At 42.4% G+C, this 17,954-nt stretch overlaps 1 protein-coding gene across 9 annotated transcripts in view; it reads left to right on the forward strand.

Annotated features, from left to right (window-relative positions):
* VWA3B (von Willebrand factor A domain containing 3B) overlaps positions 1-17,954 on the forward strand; it is a 168,427-nt gene that overhangs the window by 51,727 nt on the left and 98,746 nt on the right. For all 9 annotated transcript variants that reach the window (XM_070798244.1, XM_070798245.1, XM_070798248.1 and 6 more), the window contains 2 exons: positions 8,075-8,253; positions 15,490-15,644. In XM_070798244.1, coding sequence (XP_070654345.1) covers positions 8,075-8,253; positions 15,490-15,644 — 334 coding nt within the window. The remainder of the gene's footprint in view (positions 1-8,074; positions 8,254-15,489; positions 15,645-17,954) is intronic.

Genomic DNA, 17,954 nt, shown 5'->3' on the forward strand with positions numbered 1-17,954 from the left:
TGTCTCAGCTTAATGCTTTGCCATGGTGTAAGAAGAAGGAGCACAGCAAACTTCCAAGTTTGGGAGGTAGAGCTAAGGATCCAGGAAGATCAAGATATCTAGCTTTCATAAGACAAAGAAATAGAGAGAGAACTCTGGAAATCTGCCAAGAGTCCCTCTAGTGATTTCTGATTATCTTAATTATTCTGTGAGGAAATTACCCAAGGCTGGGAAAGATCCACTGGAAAGAATTAGAAAGAAAAGGTTTAGAGCTCATGCAGGGTGAAGAAGAATGCCTATTTTCACCAGCCCATTTGGAAAAATTTATGCCATAGAGCACTGGGTGGACTGCTTGGGAGGTCTTACCTCAGTCATGGGGAATGGCTGGCCTTAAACAGCTCTGAGCCCTCCTGAGGAAGCATCAAAGCAAGACATGAAAGGAGAGAATTCTTTATGTATAACTTAACTGCGTCTCAGAACAAAGCTCAAGAAGATTTATAAGAATATAAAAGCATCCAGTATCTAACTAGGTAAAACTCACAATGACTGGCATCTGATCAAAGATTACTAGGCATGAAAAGAAGGCTATGTCCCTTGCTAATCAATCAACATTGACACAGATGTTAGAATTGACAGAAGACAGTAATTATAACTGTATTCCTATATTCAAAAAGTTAAATAGAGCTGAAGGATTTCACAAATGGTGTCTTGAAGCTTTCCAGAACCTCTCCAAGGATGGAAAAGGACTCTACCTGACAGAAATGGAGTGGATGAACCTGGTGATGTACAACTGAAGCCAGGAGAAGAACAGGCACCAGAGCCCAGGATGAGAATCTGGCTCTTGTTCCATTGGGCTGTGCTGCCCCCCTGGGTGATATACATCAAAGCCTGCCCTGCCTAGATGCAGTCAAAGCTGCCTTCAAGGAGCCTGGGCCGGGTCCTCAGCTGGGTCAAGCTTTTTTAAAAAAAAAAAAAAAAAAAGTTAAATAGAGGCAGGGAAGTATTTTTTAAAAAAATACATGCTGAACTTTTACAGATGAAAACTTTTAGGCAAGAAAATATCTTAGGTTGAAAACATGGGGAACAAAATCAATGGCAGATTAGACACTGCAGGAAAGAAGATGGGTGATCTTGAAGACATAGCAAGAGAAACTATTCAAAATGAGACACACAGAGAAAAATAACACAAACAAAGAACAAACAGAAGAGCATCAATGAATGTAGATGGAATTCCTGAGGAGAGGGGAGGAGGCGGAACAGAAAAGTATTTGGAGAAATAAAGATTGAAAAATTTCCAAATTTGATGAAAGTTATAACTTAGAGATCCAAAGAATTCGGGGAATGTCAAGTACAAGAAAATGAGGGAAACTGTACCAAAGAACATCACAATCAATTTGCTTAAAACCACTGATAAGGAGAAAATCTTGGGACTTCCCTGGTGGTCCAGTGGTTAAGATTTCATCTCCCAGTGCAGGAAACACAGGTTCCATCCTTGGTAAGATCCTACAAACCTCTTGGCCAAAAATCAGAACATGTATTGCAAAAAAATTCAATAAAGACTTTAAAAATGGTCCACAAAAAAAAAAAAAAAAAAAAAGAGAGAGAGAGAATTTTTAAAGCAAACAGAGGAAAAAAAGACATTTTCTGTAGAAAGGAACAGAGATAAGCACAATAGTAGATTTCTCATTGCAAGTGACAAGATAGTGGAGTAACATCTTATTTTTTTCATTCAATACCCTAAACTGTCAATCTAGAATTCTGTGTTTTGTGAAGATACTTTTTCAAAAACAAAGGCTAAACAAAAAAAAAAACCAAAGGCAAAATAAAGATATTTTTTATCTTTACCTACAGCAGAAAAGAATTATCAGCGCATCTGCATTGTGAGGAAATCCTTCAGGCAGGAGGAGAATGATGCTTTTATGTGGGAAGAAATGAATGGAAGTATGGTTCTACACAAAGGAATAAAAAGCTGGAAATAACTGTGGATAAATAGATGATGTTTTGCTATTTAGATATCTTTAGAAAGCAATTTCTGTTTAAGCAAAAGTAATAATGGTGTGCTGTGAGGTCTGTGTGTGCGTGCTGTGTCACTTCAGTCATGTCCAGCTCTACTACCCTACGGACAGTAGCCCGCCAGGCTCCTCAGTCCATGGGATTCTCTGGGCAGGAATACTGGAGTGGGTTGCCATTCCCTTCTCCAGGGGATCTTCCCGACCCAGGGATCAAACCCGTGTCTCTTATGCCTCCTGCATTGGCAGGTGGGTTCTTTACCACTAGTACCGCTAGGAAGTCCCTGTGAGGTCTATATGATATATATAAAAGTTAAATGTTTGACAGTAGTAGCATAAAAGACAGGAGGGGAATCACAGCATTATTCATAAGTTTCAAAGATGAACAACCCAAATGTCCACCAACAGATGATGGGACAAAAAAAATGTGGTCTGTATGTGCAATGGAATATTATTCAGCTTGAAGAAGGAAACTGACACATGCGACAGCATAGATAAACCTTGAAAACATTATGCTAAGTGAAATAAGCAGACACAAAACAAGATTACCATGGACTGGGGGAGTAGGGAATGGAGAGAGTCATTTAATAGGTACAGAGTTCCTTTCTGGGATACTGAAAAAGTTTTGGAGTTGGATAGTGATCCAATAATGTGAATGTGCTTAATGCCACTAAATTGTTCATCTAAAAATGGTTAAAATGATAAATTTCATATTATGTATATTTTACCACAATTATTAAAAAAAAAATCCCACTGCGTTGCCAAAAAGAAATTCAGAAGGGGAGAAAAGGAAATATGCTATTGTAAGGTTCTTTAAAAAAAAATTTTTTTTTTTAAATTTATTTTACTGTGTCAAGTGCTAGTTGTGATGTGAGGGATTCTTCTCTCTAGTTGTGGCTCATGGGCCTACTTGCCCCAAGGCACATGGGATCTTAGTTCCCTGACCAGGGATCGAATCTGTGTCCTCTGGAGTGCAAGGTGGATTCTTAACCACTGGACCACCAGGGAAGTCTCTGTTATCCAGTTCTTATAGCATATGGGGGGTAGTATAATATCCATTGAAATTATCCATCCAGATATCCACTGGGCTTCCCTGGTGGCTCAGACGGTAAAAATTCTGGCTGAAATGCGGGAGACCTGGGTTCTATCCCTGGATTGGGAGGATCCCTTGGAGGAGGGAATGGCTACCCACTCCAGTATTCTTGCCTGGAGAGGACAGAGGAACCTGGCTGGCTACAGTCCATAGGGTTGCAAAGAGTTGGACATGACTGAGCGACTAACACACACACATGTTGAAGATGTGTACTCTAAATAAGGGCTTCCCTGATAGCTCAATTGGTAAATAATCCACCTGCAATTCAGGAGACCCCAGTTTGATCCCTGGGTTTGGAAGATCCCCTGGAGAAGGGAAAGGCTACCCACTCCAGTATTCTGGCCTGGAGAATTACAGGCCTTTTGGCCTGGAGGGTCACAAAGAGGTGGAGGCGACTTTCACTTTCACTTTTCACTATAAATAAATTACCCACTGAATAACAAAACAAGCCAACAAACAAGATAACTAGAAATTGAAAATACTCAATCCAAAAGCTGTCTTGGGATTTCCCTGGTGTGGATGAGAATCTGCCTGCCAATGCAGGGGACATGGGTTCAATCCTCGGTCTGGGAAGATTCCACATTCTGTGGGCAACCAAGTCTCCTTGCACCACAACTGCTGAGCTCATGTGACACAAGTATTGAAGCCCACACGTCCTAGAGTCCGTGCTCTGCAACAAGGGAAGCCAGCACTACGAGAAGCCTGTGCCCCATAACGAAGAGTAGCCCCTGCTCACCACAGCTCGAGAAAGCCTGCACACAGCAACAAAGGCCCAACGCAACTAAATAAATAAATAGATAATAATTTTTTTTAAAGTGCTATCTGGAAAAAACAAAGAACAAAGGACAGATGGTGCCAATAGACAACAAATACCAAAGTGATTGACATAAACCTAAGCATACATATGTCAGAACTTAATGTGTATAGTTTATTGTTATCAATGATGAATATACCTTAACACAGCTATTCATAAATAAAGTAAAAGAGATGTGGAGGACTTCCCTGGAGGTCCAGTGGTTAAAACTTAGAGCTTCGGGCATGGGTTCAATCCCACATGCTGTGTGGTGTGGCAAAAAATTAAAAAAAAAAATTTTTTTAAGAATATGCATCATTCCTGAGGTGCTAAACTGTTTCAAGACTTGTTGTTGGCACATCTGAGCATTCTATGTGTGTGTATGCCAGTTACGGCAATCGAACAAGATTATGACTTTTCTCACAAAACGTTCAAGACTTCAGCTCAAAAAATTTCAGGAAGTCCTTATTTGGAATAACCTTCACAGCCATTTTAAGACTCACTAGAGATGATTAATCATGTTGTGTAGTCATGCCAAGATTGGGCTCTGAATGCTTGGTTCAAAATACCAAACTCAGTGTCAAAAGGACGAGGAAAAGCTGAAAGGTTCAGTCAGGCTCTGTGGGCAGGCTAAGTAGGACAGGGAGGCCAGGTAAGTTAATCTTGTGACATATATGTGATCTAGCATGTGATTCTCCTGCCCATGGCTGAGGGAGAATCTTTAAGAGATTGGTCATGGGGAGTGGTAAAGCCGAGTAATCAGGATGTGCTGTGAGGTCACATCTCCATCATAAATGAAGGTATTATACTCAGCTCCATAGGTGAGAATTTATGTAGCATTTTTAATTAAGATAACCACAGGGGAATAGGAAGGCCCTCTTAGTAAGTGACTCTAATGAACAGATGACTCCCTCTCCTCTCCCTTCCCTGGGATATGAGGCTCAGGTGTTGGTGGTGTAATTAGCACTGAAAGTGAAAAGACTTCCCCCTTTCTCTCCTTTCTTCAGCTTTGGAGTACCTGGGCTCTTTGTTTTTGCCTGCTTGACTGCCCCTTCTTTCTTTGATAAGGTTCAAGTTATTGGGGGTCTTCCTCCCAACTTCCATTTAGAGGGTAATTGGGAGCCTGAATCATGCCCCCAGGCTGACTGCAGTGCCTGGTCCTGGGTGGAACTACCAGTCAAAATTTAGTCTCTGGCTCTATAAAATCCCTTCTTAGAATTGGATTGATGTGTTTTTAAGAAGTTCTTTTCTGATCAGCTTGAATTTATCATTGATAAAGGACTCCTGTCTTTTTAAAAGAAGACAACCCAAAACAGAGCAGAGCCTGTGATAGGGTGTATGTTGCTTTGGAAATAACTGAATGAAGTTTATTTCCTACTGTACCTACTGATCATAAAGGAGGGAAGAGAATAAAGAAGGAGTAAAGAGACAAAGTCTTAGACTGTAATCAACAATAACTGAAGAAAAACATTCAAAGGGTTTCTCCAGCCCAGCATTTCTAGAAAAAATCACTTTCATTCACTTCATGGCATATAGATGGGGAATCAATGGGAACAGTCAAAGACTATTTTCCTGGGCTCCAAAATCACTGAGGACAGTGACTGCAGCCATGAAATTAAAAGATGCTTGCTTCTTGGAAGAAAAGCTGTGACAAAACTAGACAACATATTAAAAATCAGAGACATTACTCTGCCGACAAAGGTTTGTCAAAGTATGGTTTTTCCAGTAGTGATGTATGGATGTGAGAGCTGAATCATAAAGAAGGCTGAGTGACAAGGAATTGATGCTTTTGATCTGTGGTATTGGAGAAGACTCTTGAGAGTCCCTTGGACTGCAAGGAGATCCAACCAGTTCATCCTAAAGGAAATCAGTCCTGAATATTCATTGGAAGGACTGATACTGAAGGTGAAACGTGAATACTTTGGTCATCTGATGTGAAGAGCCAACTCATTGGAAAAGACCCTGATGCTGGGAAAAATTGGAGGGAGGAGAAGGGAATGACGGAGGATGAGATCGTTGGATGGCATCATCGACTCAATGGACATGAGTTTGAGCAAGCTCCAGGAGATGGTGAAGGACAGGGAAGCCTGGCATGCTGTAGTCCGTGGGTCACAAAGAGTTGGACATGACTGAGTGACTGAACAACAACAAAAGGACTTCTCCAAGGAACTTGACCCTAGTCACCAAAATGGCTCCAGTCTCTTTAGGCTATTTCCGTGTGATGCAGGAGAACCTCAGGATCTTCCCAAAGCTCTGGGAAAATTCTGATTTCAGCTCCCTGTTCGGGGTGAAAAGACACTTTATGAACCATATAGAAACCAACTACTGGCATTGGGGATGGTGCCCAAAGGGGCTTTTGATGCCAGATTGGATTAAAGTTCAAAAGCCAAAATCAAGCTTCTTTGAGAAGTTCCAGCCCCAGTAGGTTTCAGAGTTAATTTTCTAAAAGTTGTTCTATTAGAATTTGAGGACAAGTATAACATGAATGGACAGAGCCTTCATGTATTATTGAAAAATAATTGACTCTCAAGTGTTTTATTTCTTCATATAGTATTCTAATTATATATCTCCTTAGATATAGTAGTGGATAACTATGGGTAATATTTTTATTTCCCCAACATTGAATGCTACTTTTTAATTAAAAGTATAATTTAAGTCTGGTAGAAGCATAAATGATGGGATGACCAAATCTTAATTTAGAAAGCTCTCTTCCTCTTACCCTAGTGCTTGGCTAATCACCTAGGGAACTTTGAAAATCTCAATGTCCAGATCAGTTAAAACAGAATTGAATGCATGGTGTGTGTGGGGGCAGGCATCAGAGAATTCCAGTGTGCAGAGTTGAGAACGGCTGATCCAAGTGAGTAACTGTAGGACTACTACTACTACTAAGTCACTTAAATCATGTCCGACTCTATACGACCCCATGGACTGCAGCCTACCAGGCTTCTCCGTCCATGGGATTCTCCAGGCAAGAACACTGGAGTGGGTTGCCATTTCCTTCTCCAAAACTGTAGGGCTAGTGGACCTAATATGTGGTAGTGCCTGTTTTAAAACCACCTCTCTGCCTAGCACCTTCTCCCAGTCCTCCCTAGGTCCCACTAGGGGTAAAAGCTCAGGGTCCTCTCTGCCTTCCATCCAAGGGCATGTAGAGAAATGTTATCAGCCCCTCTCTGGAATAAGAAAGCCCTCATTCGTAGCATCCACTGATTTTCACATTTTGTAAATGCTTCCAGCTTGTTCAGTTTCATCATGTGCCACCACTGAGCATGGAGTCTGGAAGAAAGGGGTACAGTTAGCTCTCAGGGGCCAGCTTAAGACACCCATGCCTCCTCTATGCCCACCCACAGATACCCAACTTTCCTTAGGTGGTGGTAGGGTTTCTGAGCACATTGTAAGTACTTTGCTGTTAGTATGATAAACTGGCTACCCAGGTGTTCTGCTCAGGAAGCGTAACATCTCCTCACATTTACAGAGTACAGGTAAGCTTTGGAAAACAGCAAGGGAATGTGCCCAAGGCTAAGGATATTCGGGCAATTGACCTTCTTGCTAGACTTGATCCTATGAGCCTAAGGTGAGTCACAGACACAGCTTCAGGCACCTGAGCTGACAGGAGGTTCCTGAGCCCATAGCGTTGAGATCCAGGCTCTGAATCCGGGATAAATCCACCATATTAACACAGGAGCTCCTGCCCCTCCTTCTCCTCCTTCTTCATTACAACACACTTTCACATAACTTTTCATATTGAATAACTTCAACCTGCTTAGAAAGGCCAAGCAGATGCCATCTGCAGGTGAAGAATTCTGTTGAAGCTCAGAGAGTTTAAGTGGAGTGACTCACCCAAGTTTGGGCAACTTTCCCAAGCTAGTAAGTAATGGAGTCAGGACTTGAACCCAGAGCTCTGACCCCAAGTCTGATGCTCTGCTGACACCTTGCCTTGTCTGTCAGCCACCTCCGCCCACACATGGGTCCAGGCAACTTAAGTAATGGAGGAAGTGAAATGAAAAGTAGCAGGTTCCTGCCTTCCAGTCTTGTGAACTAGTTCTCTGCTAGTCCTGCTTTTGGAAAGTGTGCCTTCTGCAACAAATGTGAGCTAACAAGGAATATGTTTCAGCTTGGGAAAAATACTAAGTTGAGGATGTCCTATGAAAGTCTTGCGTAATATAAATGTCTGATGAACTGTGATTCCACAACTGCAATTAGGAGCACATGAGTCAAATCCAGAAGACGCCTGGGACTCAGAGAAGTGGCTTCAGAAATATGGTTTGAAAGCCCAGAAGCTGTCGTTTTACAACGTCATTGCTGACTGCTCCTTCCGCCACGCTGATGGAGTTGTTGATATAAAATCCAAACCAGAGAACGAGTCGGTGCAGACCAGTGCGGTAAGTGAAGCGAACCCCTAGGTTGGGGCTGCCCTGAGTGGGGCATTGAGGACCAGGGTTGGACCCAGGGCAGGACCAAGGTTGCCTGTCTGTGAAGGATACTCCTGTTCTCTGCCTTATACTTCTCTGAATGATACTTGTGGGAGTGGAGATCAAGTCTGAGAATGGCTTCTAGATATAAGTGAATTAGATAATAATTATATATAAACCAGGAGTTGTAGAAATCTAGGCATTGTGTCAAAAAACAAACCCTTTGTTTTCCCCATATTGAATGGAAGAGAGAAACTCCTGGTGAATGTTCCCCAAAGCAGGCATTTCTACGGTCCTCTTGTATTGTCACCATCTTGAAGATACATTATTCAAGTGACTTATTGTTGCTCAGTCACTAAGTTGTGTCTGACTGTTTTCAACCCCCTGGACATGCCAGGCTCCTCTGTCCTCCACTATCTCCTGGAGAATTGCTCAAATTCGTGTCCATTGAGTCAGTGATATCTCTGCTTTTTAATACACTGTCTAGGTTTGTCATAGCTTTCCTTCCAAGGAGCAGCATCTGGCTTCAGTCACTGTCCGCAGTGATTTTGGACAGCAAGAAAGTAAAATCTGTCACTGCTTCCAATTTTTCCTCTTCTGTTTGCCACGGAGTGATGGGACTGCATGCCATGATCTTAGTTTTTTGAATTCTGAGTTTCAAGCCATCTTTTTCACTCTCTTTCACCCTCATCGAGAGGCTCTTTAGTTCCTCTTTGCTTTCTGCCATTAGAATGATATCATCTGCATGTCTGAGGTTGTTAATATTTCTCCCAGCAGTCTTGATTCCAGCTTGTGATTTCATCCAGCCCAGCATTTCATGTGGTGTACTTTGCATGTAAGTTAAATAAGCAGGGTGACAATACACAGCCTTGACATACTCCTTTTGCAATCTTGAACCAGTCAGTTCTTCTATGTGTGGTTCCGACTGTTGCTTTTTGACCCTCATACAGGTTTCTCAGGAAGCATGTAAGGTGGTATTATATTCCCATCTCTTTTCCACCGTTTGTTGTGATCCACACAGTCAAAGGCTTTAGTCAATGAAGCAGAAGTACATGTTTTACTGGAATTCCCTTGCTTTCTCCATGATCCAACGAATGTTGGCAAGTGACTACCAGCCAGCATTTAGTGATTTTCAATAAATATAAAATTATTTTCGCTAAGGGGTTATAGCATGGGAAGGGGCTATACTGTAAATTTCTGAAAGCTGCAGTTCCATTATGACAATGGTTCTGAAAGGAATGTAGCTTTTCCAGGTGCCCAACTCTGGCTGGAAGGATAATGATCTGCAGTAGTGGCGCCTAACCTTTATTTTATTTTTTAAGCTTATATTATATTGGAGTATAACTGATGAACAATGTTGTGATCATTTCAGGTGAAGAGCAAAGTGACTCAACCATACGTATACATGTATCCATTCTCCTCCAGACTCCCCTCCCATCCAGACTGCCATATAGTATTGAGCAGAGCTCCCTGTGGTACACAGGAAGTCCTTGTTGGTTATCCATTTCAAATACAGCAGTGTGTACATGATGATCCCAAATTCCCTAACTATCCCTTCCCTCCATTCTTCCCCTCACCACCACCTTTAAGCATAAGTTCTGTTCTCGAAGTCCCTGAGTCTGTTTCTGTTTTGTAAATACATTCATTTGTATTGTTTATTTGTAGATTCCACATATTAAGTGACGTCATATTATATTTCTCTTTTTCTATCTCATTTCACTAAGTATGACAGTTTCTAGGTTTATTCATGTTGCTGCGAATGGCATTATTTCATTCTTTTTAATGGCTGAGTAATACTCCATTGTATATGTGTAAGTGGCTTCTAACCCTTAGCATGCATGAGTCACTGGGTTTGAGGCCAGGCCCAAGAATCTGCCTTTATAATAATCGCCAGATGATACTGAAGCTGCCAGTCCGTGGGTCACACTGAGAAATGCTAGTGTGTAGAACAGGACCAAGAAGGCTATCCAATGTTTAGAATTATGGAAAGACTAAAAGGTCTCCATATGAAACAGAAACATCAGGATAAAATGATTATTGTAAATTTGTAAAACTGATGGAAATCTCTTTTGCCGCTCCTGCTGCTAAGTCGCTTCAGTCATGTCTGACTCTGTGCGACCACATAGACGGCAGCCCACCAGGCTCCCCCGTCCCTGGGATTCTCCAGGCAAGAACACTGGAGTGGGTTGCCATTTCCTTCTCCAACGCATGAAAATGAAAAGTGAAAGGGAAGTCACTCAGCCGTGTCCGACTCTTAGCGACCCCATGGACTGCAGCCTACCAGGCTCCGCCATCCATGGGATTTTCCAGGCAAGAGTACTGGAGTGGGATGCCATTGCCTTCTCCGGGAAATCTCTTTTAGAAGGTGGTTAAAATCCAGGTCCACACTGAGTGAGTGAAAGTCGTGTCCAACTCTTTGCAACCCCATGGACTATACAGTCCAAGGAATTCTCCAGGCCAGAATACTGGAGTGGGTAGCCTTTCCCTTCTCCAGGGGACCTTCCCAACCCAGGGATCAAACCCAGGTCTCCCACACTGCAGGCAGATTCTTTACCAGCTGAGCTACAAGGGAAGCCCAAGAATACTGGAGTGCGTGGCCTATCCCTTCTCCAGAGGATCTTCCCAACCCAGGAATGCACTGAAACGAGAGCTAAAATGCAAGTCACAGAGCAGCCATGCCAGTCATGGCAGCCGAGCAGAGACTGCTAGGAAAGGGAATGTCATGTCCTCTATGTGTCCTCTGAGACTGTGGTTCAGTGTCAGGGTCATCACTGCAGTGTCTCTCAGTCCTACTGAGGCAAAACTCCAGTCTCTTTGACACTCCTTCTTAGGCCCTGGATTCCACATTTCCTCCCAAGGAAGCACTGTTTTTCTTTGGGGCCACGTTAGCCACGTGATGTTGTTTTTGCCTTCTTACTGCTGTGTGTTTAGAATGAGCTGCAAGAGGAAAATACTAAAATTGAATTATAAAAAATACAGAATTGATGCAAGACTTGTTTCCTGACTTACATGTTGGGATCCAGAGTAATTGGTACATTGCAGGGAAATCTCATTTGTGGGTTTCCTCCCCCAGCTCAGTTTTCTGATTCTGTAGATATTATTCAGTAACATTATTAGTTCAGGAAATCATACTTAATCACATTTTCATCTTTAAAATAATTAGGCCCTGAATATTGAAAAATGTGGATTCCTGTCAATTTGAACATAGCTTACTGCAAGCTCCCTATAGTGTGGTATACATAGGTCTTCTCTAATTCTGATTTTCTCCTTTTCTTTCTTGACAAATTTAAATGAAATTTAAAAGCATGGTTTGAAGAATTTGGCTTTATAAATGGGGAATCTTGCCTCAAATTTCTGATGCTAGCAAGTTCTAATATATTAAAAGTTGAGAATAGCTTTTACAGTATAGCTACAAAATACAGTATACCTGTAAAATGCAGTGCAGCTATCCTTTGTCACCAATACTGATGGGAAAGGGACAATTTTGCTTTTAGTATTATTTGGGGCTACATAGCTGAAACAGGATTTATACCTAAAACTGAGACTGATTATTTAGGGTTACCCTAGACTCCCACTGGGCAGAACCCCATAAACTTTTAACTATAAAAACTGCTTTGTAGGTAGAGAACCAGGAAATCAAGACACTGAGAAATAAATGACAAAAAAGGCCTTGCTATGAAGCATTTCTAAGATGGATGAGCAAGTGAGGGGAGAAAACAAAAGTACTTTTCTAATAGGGAATTGCAGGCAAAGTCTAACAACTTAATATTTTGGGGCACCTATGAAGTCACATTGCATTCATGGCTCCTTATGCTGCTTGAGCACAAAGCCAGCCCTGATGTTCAGAAACTCAGTCTAGTCTCATCACTTATTCCTCTAACAAATATTTATTGAGCCTTCACTATGTGCCAGGCAATGTGGTATGGTAGAAAGTATACCCAGTTTGAACAAGAAGATCCGAGTGTAAATGCTACTTCTGTTGTTGTTCAGTTGCTAAGTCATATCCAGCTCTTTGCAGCCCCATGGACTGCAGCATGCCAGGCTTCCCTGTCCTTCACTGTCTCCCAGAGTTTGCTCAGATTTATGTCTATTGAGTGGATGATGCTATCTAACCATCTCATCCTCTGCCAACCTCTTCTTTTGCCTTCAGTCTTTCCCAGCATCAGCATCTTTTCCAGTGAGTCTGCTTTTCACATCAGGTAGCCAAAGTACTGGAACTTCGACTTTAGCCTCAGGCCTTCCAGTGATTTCCTTTAGGACTGACTGCTTTGATCTCCTTGCTGTCCAAGGGACTCTCCAGAGTCTTCTCCAGCACCACAATTTGAAGGCATCAATTCTTCGGCAGTCAGCCTTCTTTATGGTCCAACTCTCACATCCAAACATGACTGCTTAAAAACCATGGCTTTGACTCTAAGGACCTTTGTTGGCAAAGTGATGTCTCTGCTTTTTAATATGCTGTCTATGTTGGTCATAGATTTTCTTCCAAGGAGTCTTTTTTTTAATATAAATTTATTTATTTTAATTGGAGGCTAATTACTTTACAATATTGTATTGGTTTTGCCATACATTGACATGAATCCGCCACGGGTGTACTTGTGTTCCCCATCCTGAACCCCCTCCCAGGAGTCTTTTAATTTCATGGCTGCAGTCACCATCTGCAGTGATTTTGGAGTCCAAGAAAATAAGGTCTGTCACTGCTTCCACTGTTTCCCCATCTATTTGCCATGAAGTGATGGGACCGGATGCCATGATCTTAGTTTTTTGAATGTTGAGTTTTAAACCAGTTTTTTCACTCTCCTCTCTCACTTTCATAAGAGGTTCTTTAGTTCCTCCTCACTTTCTGCCATTAGAGTGGCATCATTTGCATATCTGAGATTGTTGATATTTCTCCTGGCCATCGTGATTCCAACTTGTGCTTCATCTAGTTTAGTATTTTGCATAATGTACTCTTCATGGAAGTTAAATAAACAAGATAACAATATATAGCCTTGTCATACTCCTTTACCAATTTTGAACCAGTCAGTTGTTCCATGTAAGGTTCTAACTGCATTCTGGGTTTGAATGAGAAGACCTGGGTGTAAATGCTGTTTCTGCTGCTGCTGCTGCTGCTGAATCGCTTCAGTCGTGTCCGACTCTGTGCGACCCCAGAGACGGCAGCCCACCAGGCTCCCCTGTCGCTGGGATTCTCCAGGCAAGAGTACTGGAGTGGGGTGCCATTGCCTTCTCCAAAATACTGTTTCTACCAGTTACAAAATATGAGCTGTTGAACAGATAATTTAACCTGATTGATTCTCTCCACATCTGTAACATGGGTTGGTATAAAGTTTGAAAATCACATATCTGAGCACCATGCCTGGCACTTTAGGAGATGGCCACTAGATGTTGCCTTCCATGTTTTCTTCATCACAAACATTGTGGGTCAGAAAGGAGCATTTATGAAATACCTACCTGCTTTATATACAAGGCAAATATTTGTGCTCTTATATTAAAGATGTGAAAATGAAGTCCCAGGGCCTCGAGAGGTTAGATGACTTTACCTGAGATCTCGTGGCAGGTAGAGACCAGGTTTGAATTCAGATCTGCTGGGCTCTCAACACTGGGCTTTCCCCATTTGGACATTCTGGTGCTGGACACCTGTTTTCACATAACTTTTGGTCTCGTGTGTTTCCATTTGGAAATGCATGAAGCAAAGTTGAGAACTGCATCGTGATGGGGTTCAGAGTAGGGAGCACGTGGTCAGACTGAGAGAGACGACGTGTTCCTCCTCCCTTCTTTGTACTGCAGTGGAGACACAATTCCCCTTCTCGCCTGCCTTGGGAGCATCAGCACTGATCCCATCATCGCTTCCACCCTGCTCCCATCAGTCATCCCTGGACCCCTGGATTCTGCCTCCCTTCTCTGAGCCTCCTCCATTCCTCCTTGACTCCTAAAATCCCTCTTGATCATTTCACAGTAGATCCATATATCAAATCACTATGTTGTACACTAAAATTATTATAATGCTAAATGTCAATTTTATCTCAATTTAAAAATTTTTGTCACTATGAATTTACTTTAAGGCCTTTGGATGCTTCGTTTTTTCACTCAGGGGGCAAGCCAGGGTCATTTCCATCAGTGAGCAGGTTTTACAGCATCTGCTTCCTGGCCCTCCTCCTCCTCCCGCTCCTCTAGCTTCATCTTGCTCTTTGCCTCACTCGCTGTATTTCAGCTACACTGCCCTTCCTCAAAGTCCACAGACTTGCTTGGCAAACGCTTACCTCAGGGCTTTTGTCCTGGCTGTGTCCTCAGATTGCCCCCAGACCCTCAAATGGCCACACGCTTTGTTCCCTCGGGTGTCACTCATATTTCACCTTCTCTTTGAGGCTTCCCCTTCTAGGATTCAACTTGCCCCCACCCTTCCCCTGTCCCTTGGCGTTCTCTGCTCCTTCCTTGCCTTATTTGTCTCTCTAGCATTTGTCATCCTCTAATCTGCTACATGATTATTGCTTTATCATCTGGCTCTTTTCCTGGTCATGTGAGCTCCACAGAGGTAGGAATTTTGGTCTTCCTTTATGGATTGTCCTGGTCCCTAGAAGAGGGCCTGGTGGAGTGGTGCTTACTGCATTTATAAGCTGGTGGGATGAGTGACGGAAACAGCCTTCTGAAAGCTCTCTGCGGGAAGCTTTTGTGCTTGGACCCGTTCTGTATGTCTAGGGGTGGGTGCTGGATGTGGAATGGGCTTTTTGGGTGCTTTTCTTCATTTGGAGCTGGGAGTAACAATGGAAAGAGGCTTGGAGTGTCTCAAGTCCACCTCCTGTGGATCTCCTTGACCCTCCAGTCCACTGTGAACTCTTTCTTCTTTGCCAGAACTTGTCCAATCATTACAGTCTCAACCCAGGACCAGGTACTGGGTGCCTGGTACTCTGCCTTGCTACTTTCTATGTGGGTATGAATCACTGTGTGTGTTTGGTGTCTCCTTGCTGGAAACATTAGATTCTTTGGGGGCACAGATGAGATTGCACATGTCTTTCTGACTGTCATTCATGACATCCAGCACAGGGCTCCGTATGGAGCAGGCTGTGGTACGTGTTTGCTTGAACCAACTGTTGAATGATCTTGCAGTGGGAGTGAGGGCTAGCAGCTGTCTAAAGAAGGCAGAGGCAGAGGTGCCTTCTGGGGGCTTTCCGTTGGTTGTTTCTGAGCGGCTTCTGTCCTGTCTTTCCTCAGGAGACCAACAAGAAGACAGTCCATGCGAAATACTGCAGCAGATTCGTCCACGCTCCCTGGAAGGACGGGAGCTTGGTCCACGTCTGTATCACCAAGGAGAAGTACACGTGGTTCAGTGAAAGAGTGCACGCAGTCCTGGCCCAGATCCAGAGGAGGTTGGTGTACTTGCATGAGGGTACAAGTGGTCCAGCCTCCCTTGAAATTCAAATTTGCTTGAGTGCTTGGTAAATTAAAGCTCAGTCAAGAGAAATGGCCAGTAAGCATTGTTAAGTCAGGGCTGCCATCTGACAATTTGCTGTTGGCCTGGTTGTTCATAGCCAAAGGGGATGTTAGGATGCAGATTCTGAGCTGCCTTGATGCCAGTGTAGATGCTGAAAAGCAGCAAAAATGTAGTTATCATGTGGCTTATGCATCACTGTAGGAAGCAAAGGAATGCTTCTGCTTTGTCTTGCATTTTTTTTTGTGGACCTCAGGTGAATACAAGACTGTATAACACCTCTCCTCTGTACTCTTGAATATTTTATTTCAAAGCAACTGTTACAATGCTGTGAAACATTTGAATACAATGAAATAATATATATATACATTATAGGAATCAGCTAAAAATAATTTCATGTGACCCCGTCCCCCGCCCCCCCCGCCCCCCACCGGCCTCAGCCCTGCTGGTTCTTAAAATCTGGTAATGCTCATAGTCTCGTGTACTAGTGCTGTGACCTCAACATCAGCTCCATGGGGTGACCCATCTTTATGCTTTCACCTCCCCAATGCCAACAGACAGTTCTAGACTGAGAAGACCATGTCCACTTAGGTACATAGTCCTAAGGTCGGATGGAGCTGGATTCTAATCCCAGTCTGCCATCTGCCGCGACCCTGGGCAAGTCAGTGTCTGTGTGTATCAGCGTTCTCATTTATAAAGTGGGAATAATAATGCCATTTACAAATGTGTTCATTGGACTAGACTAGACACTAAATATAGTAAGTTTAGTCTAGTCCCCAAGCTGCAGTAGTCACTTGTTGTCCGAGCTTCTTCACTCTTTCCATGTTTTCTGTTATAAAGTCACAAGCTGCAAACAGCTGTCTACCCCATGTATGCTCTGCATAGGCCCAGTTTCTCAAAACCCAGCTGGTGATGATTACACAGTAATCCTTGTGTCTGGAGTCTGCAGTGCTTAAGGTTTGGAGTTGACTCCATGAGGAGAGTAGTTTGGATTTCAGATCTGGGGGAAAGGACGCTGCTTTGACGATACCCCAGCTGGCAGCTCTGGGGTCTGTTTGTCCTCCTCCCACCAAGTATCAATGGTTGTTGGGAAGTTTTCTCTCCCCTTTTATTTTTTGGAAGACTTCATAGAGAATTTGTATCATCTCCCCATTAAATATTCATAGAATTCACCATTGAAGCCATCTGGGCCTGGAGTTTTTATTTCTGAGAAGATTTTTGATTTTTTATTATTTTTAATGTTTTACTATTATCTATTTAGTTGTAGTCTTAATTGTGGCATGCAGGATCTTCAATGTTTGTTTCAGCATGCAGGACCTTTTAATTGCAGGATGCAGGGTCTTTAGTTGTTGGATGCAACTCTGTATTTGCAGCATAGGGGATCTAGTTCTCTGACCAGGGGTCAAACCTGGGTCTCCTGCACTGGAAGTGCAGAGTCTTAGCCACGGGAACATCAGGGAAGTCACTACGGGAAGGATTTTTAAAACGGTGCCTTCAATTTCTTTAAATACACCTACCGCTGACATTGGTCATTTCTGTCATTTTTGTTTTCTAATAAGTCTGACTAGAAATTATCCATCGTCTCAGTCTTTTCAAAGAACTGGTTTTTGGTCTCATTTTTTTTTTCTCTGTAGGGTTTCCTCCTTTGAATGCCATTGATTTCTACTCTTATCTTTATTATTTCCTCCTTTCTCTTTACTTTGAGTTTAAGTTTTTAAAGATAGATGCTTAGATCACTGTTTTTGACCTTTCTTTCTAATATAAGCATTTAATTTTATAAATTTTCCTGAGTACTGCTTTAGCTATCTGTCACAGATTTCGATATGTTGTATTTCATTTCATTCACCTCAAAACATTTTATAATTCCCCTTTGATTTCTTCTTTGACCAAAGGGTCATTTAGGAATGTTGTTCTTCGTGTCCCAAGTATTTGTGGATTTTTCTGATAGCTTTTAATTTCACTGTGGACAGAGAAATACTGTTTTATTTCAGTTCTTATATTGAGATCTGTTTTGTGGCCCAGAATATGAAGAAAAAACTTTCTTTGGGTAGAGTGTACTTTATCTCAGCTCAAGTTTGTTGATAGTATTATTCAAATCTTCCATATTTTTACTGATTTTCTGCTTAATTGTTCTATAAATTATTGAGAGAAGAGTGCTGGAATCTCCAAGTATAGTTTTGTGTTTGTCCAGTTCTTTCTGTTCCATCACTTTGTTCTTCATGTATTTTGAAGCTCAATTAGCCAGTAC

This window comes from Bos indicus, chromosome 11 (genome assembly GCF_029378745.1).
Source record: "Bos indicus isolate NIAB-ARS_2022 breed Sahiwal x Tharparkar chromosome 11, NIAB-ARS_B.indTharparkar_mat_pri_1.0, whole genome shotgun sequence".
Lineage (NCBI taxonomy): Eukaryota > Metazoa > Chordata > Mammalia > Artiodactyla > Bovidae > Bos > Bos indicus.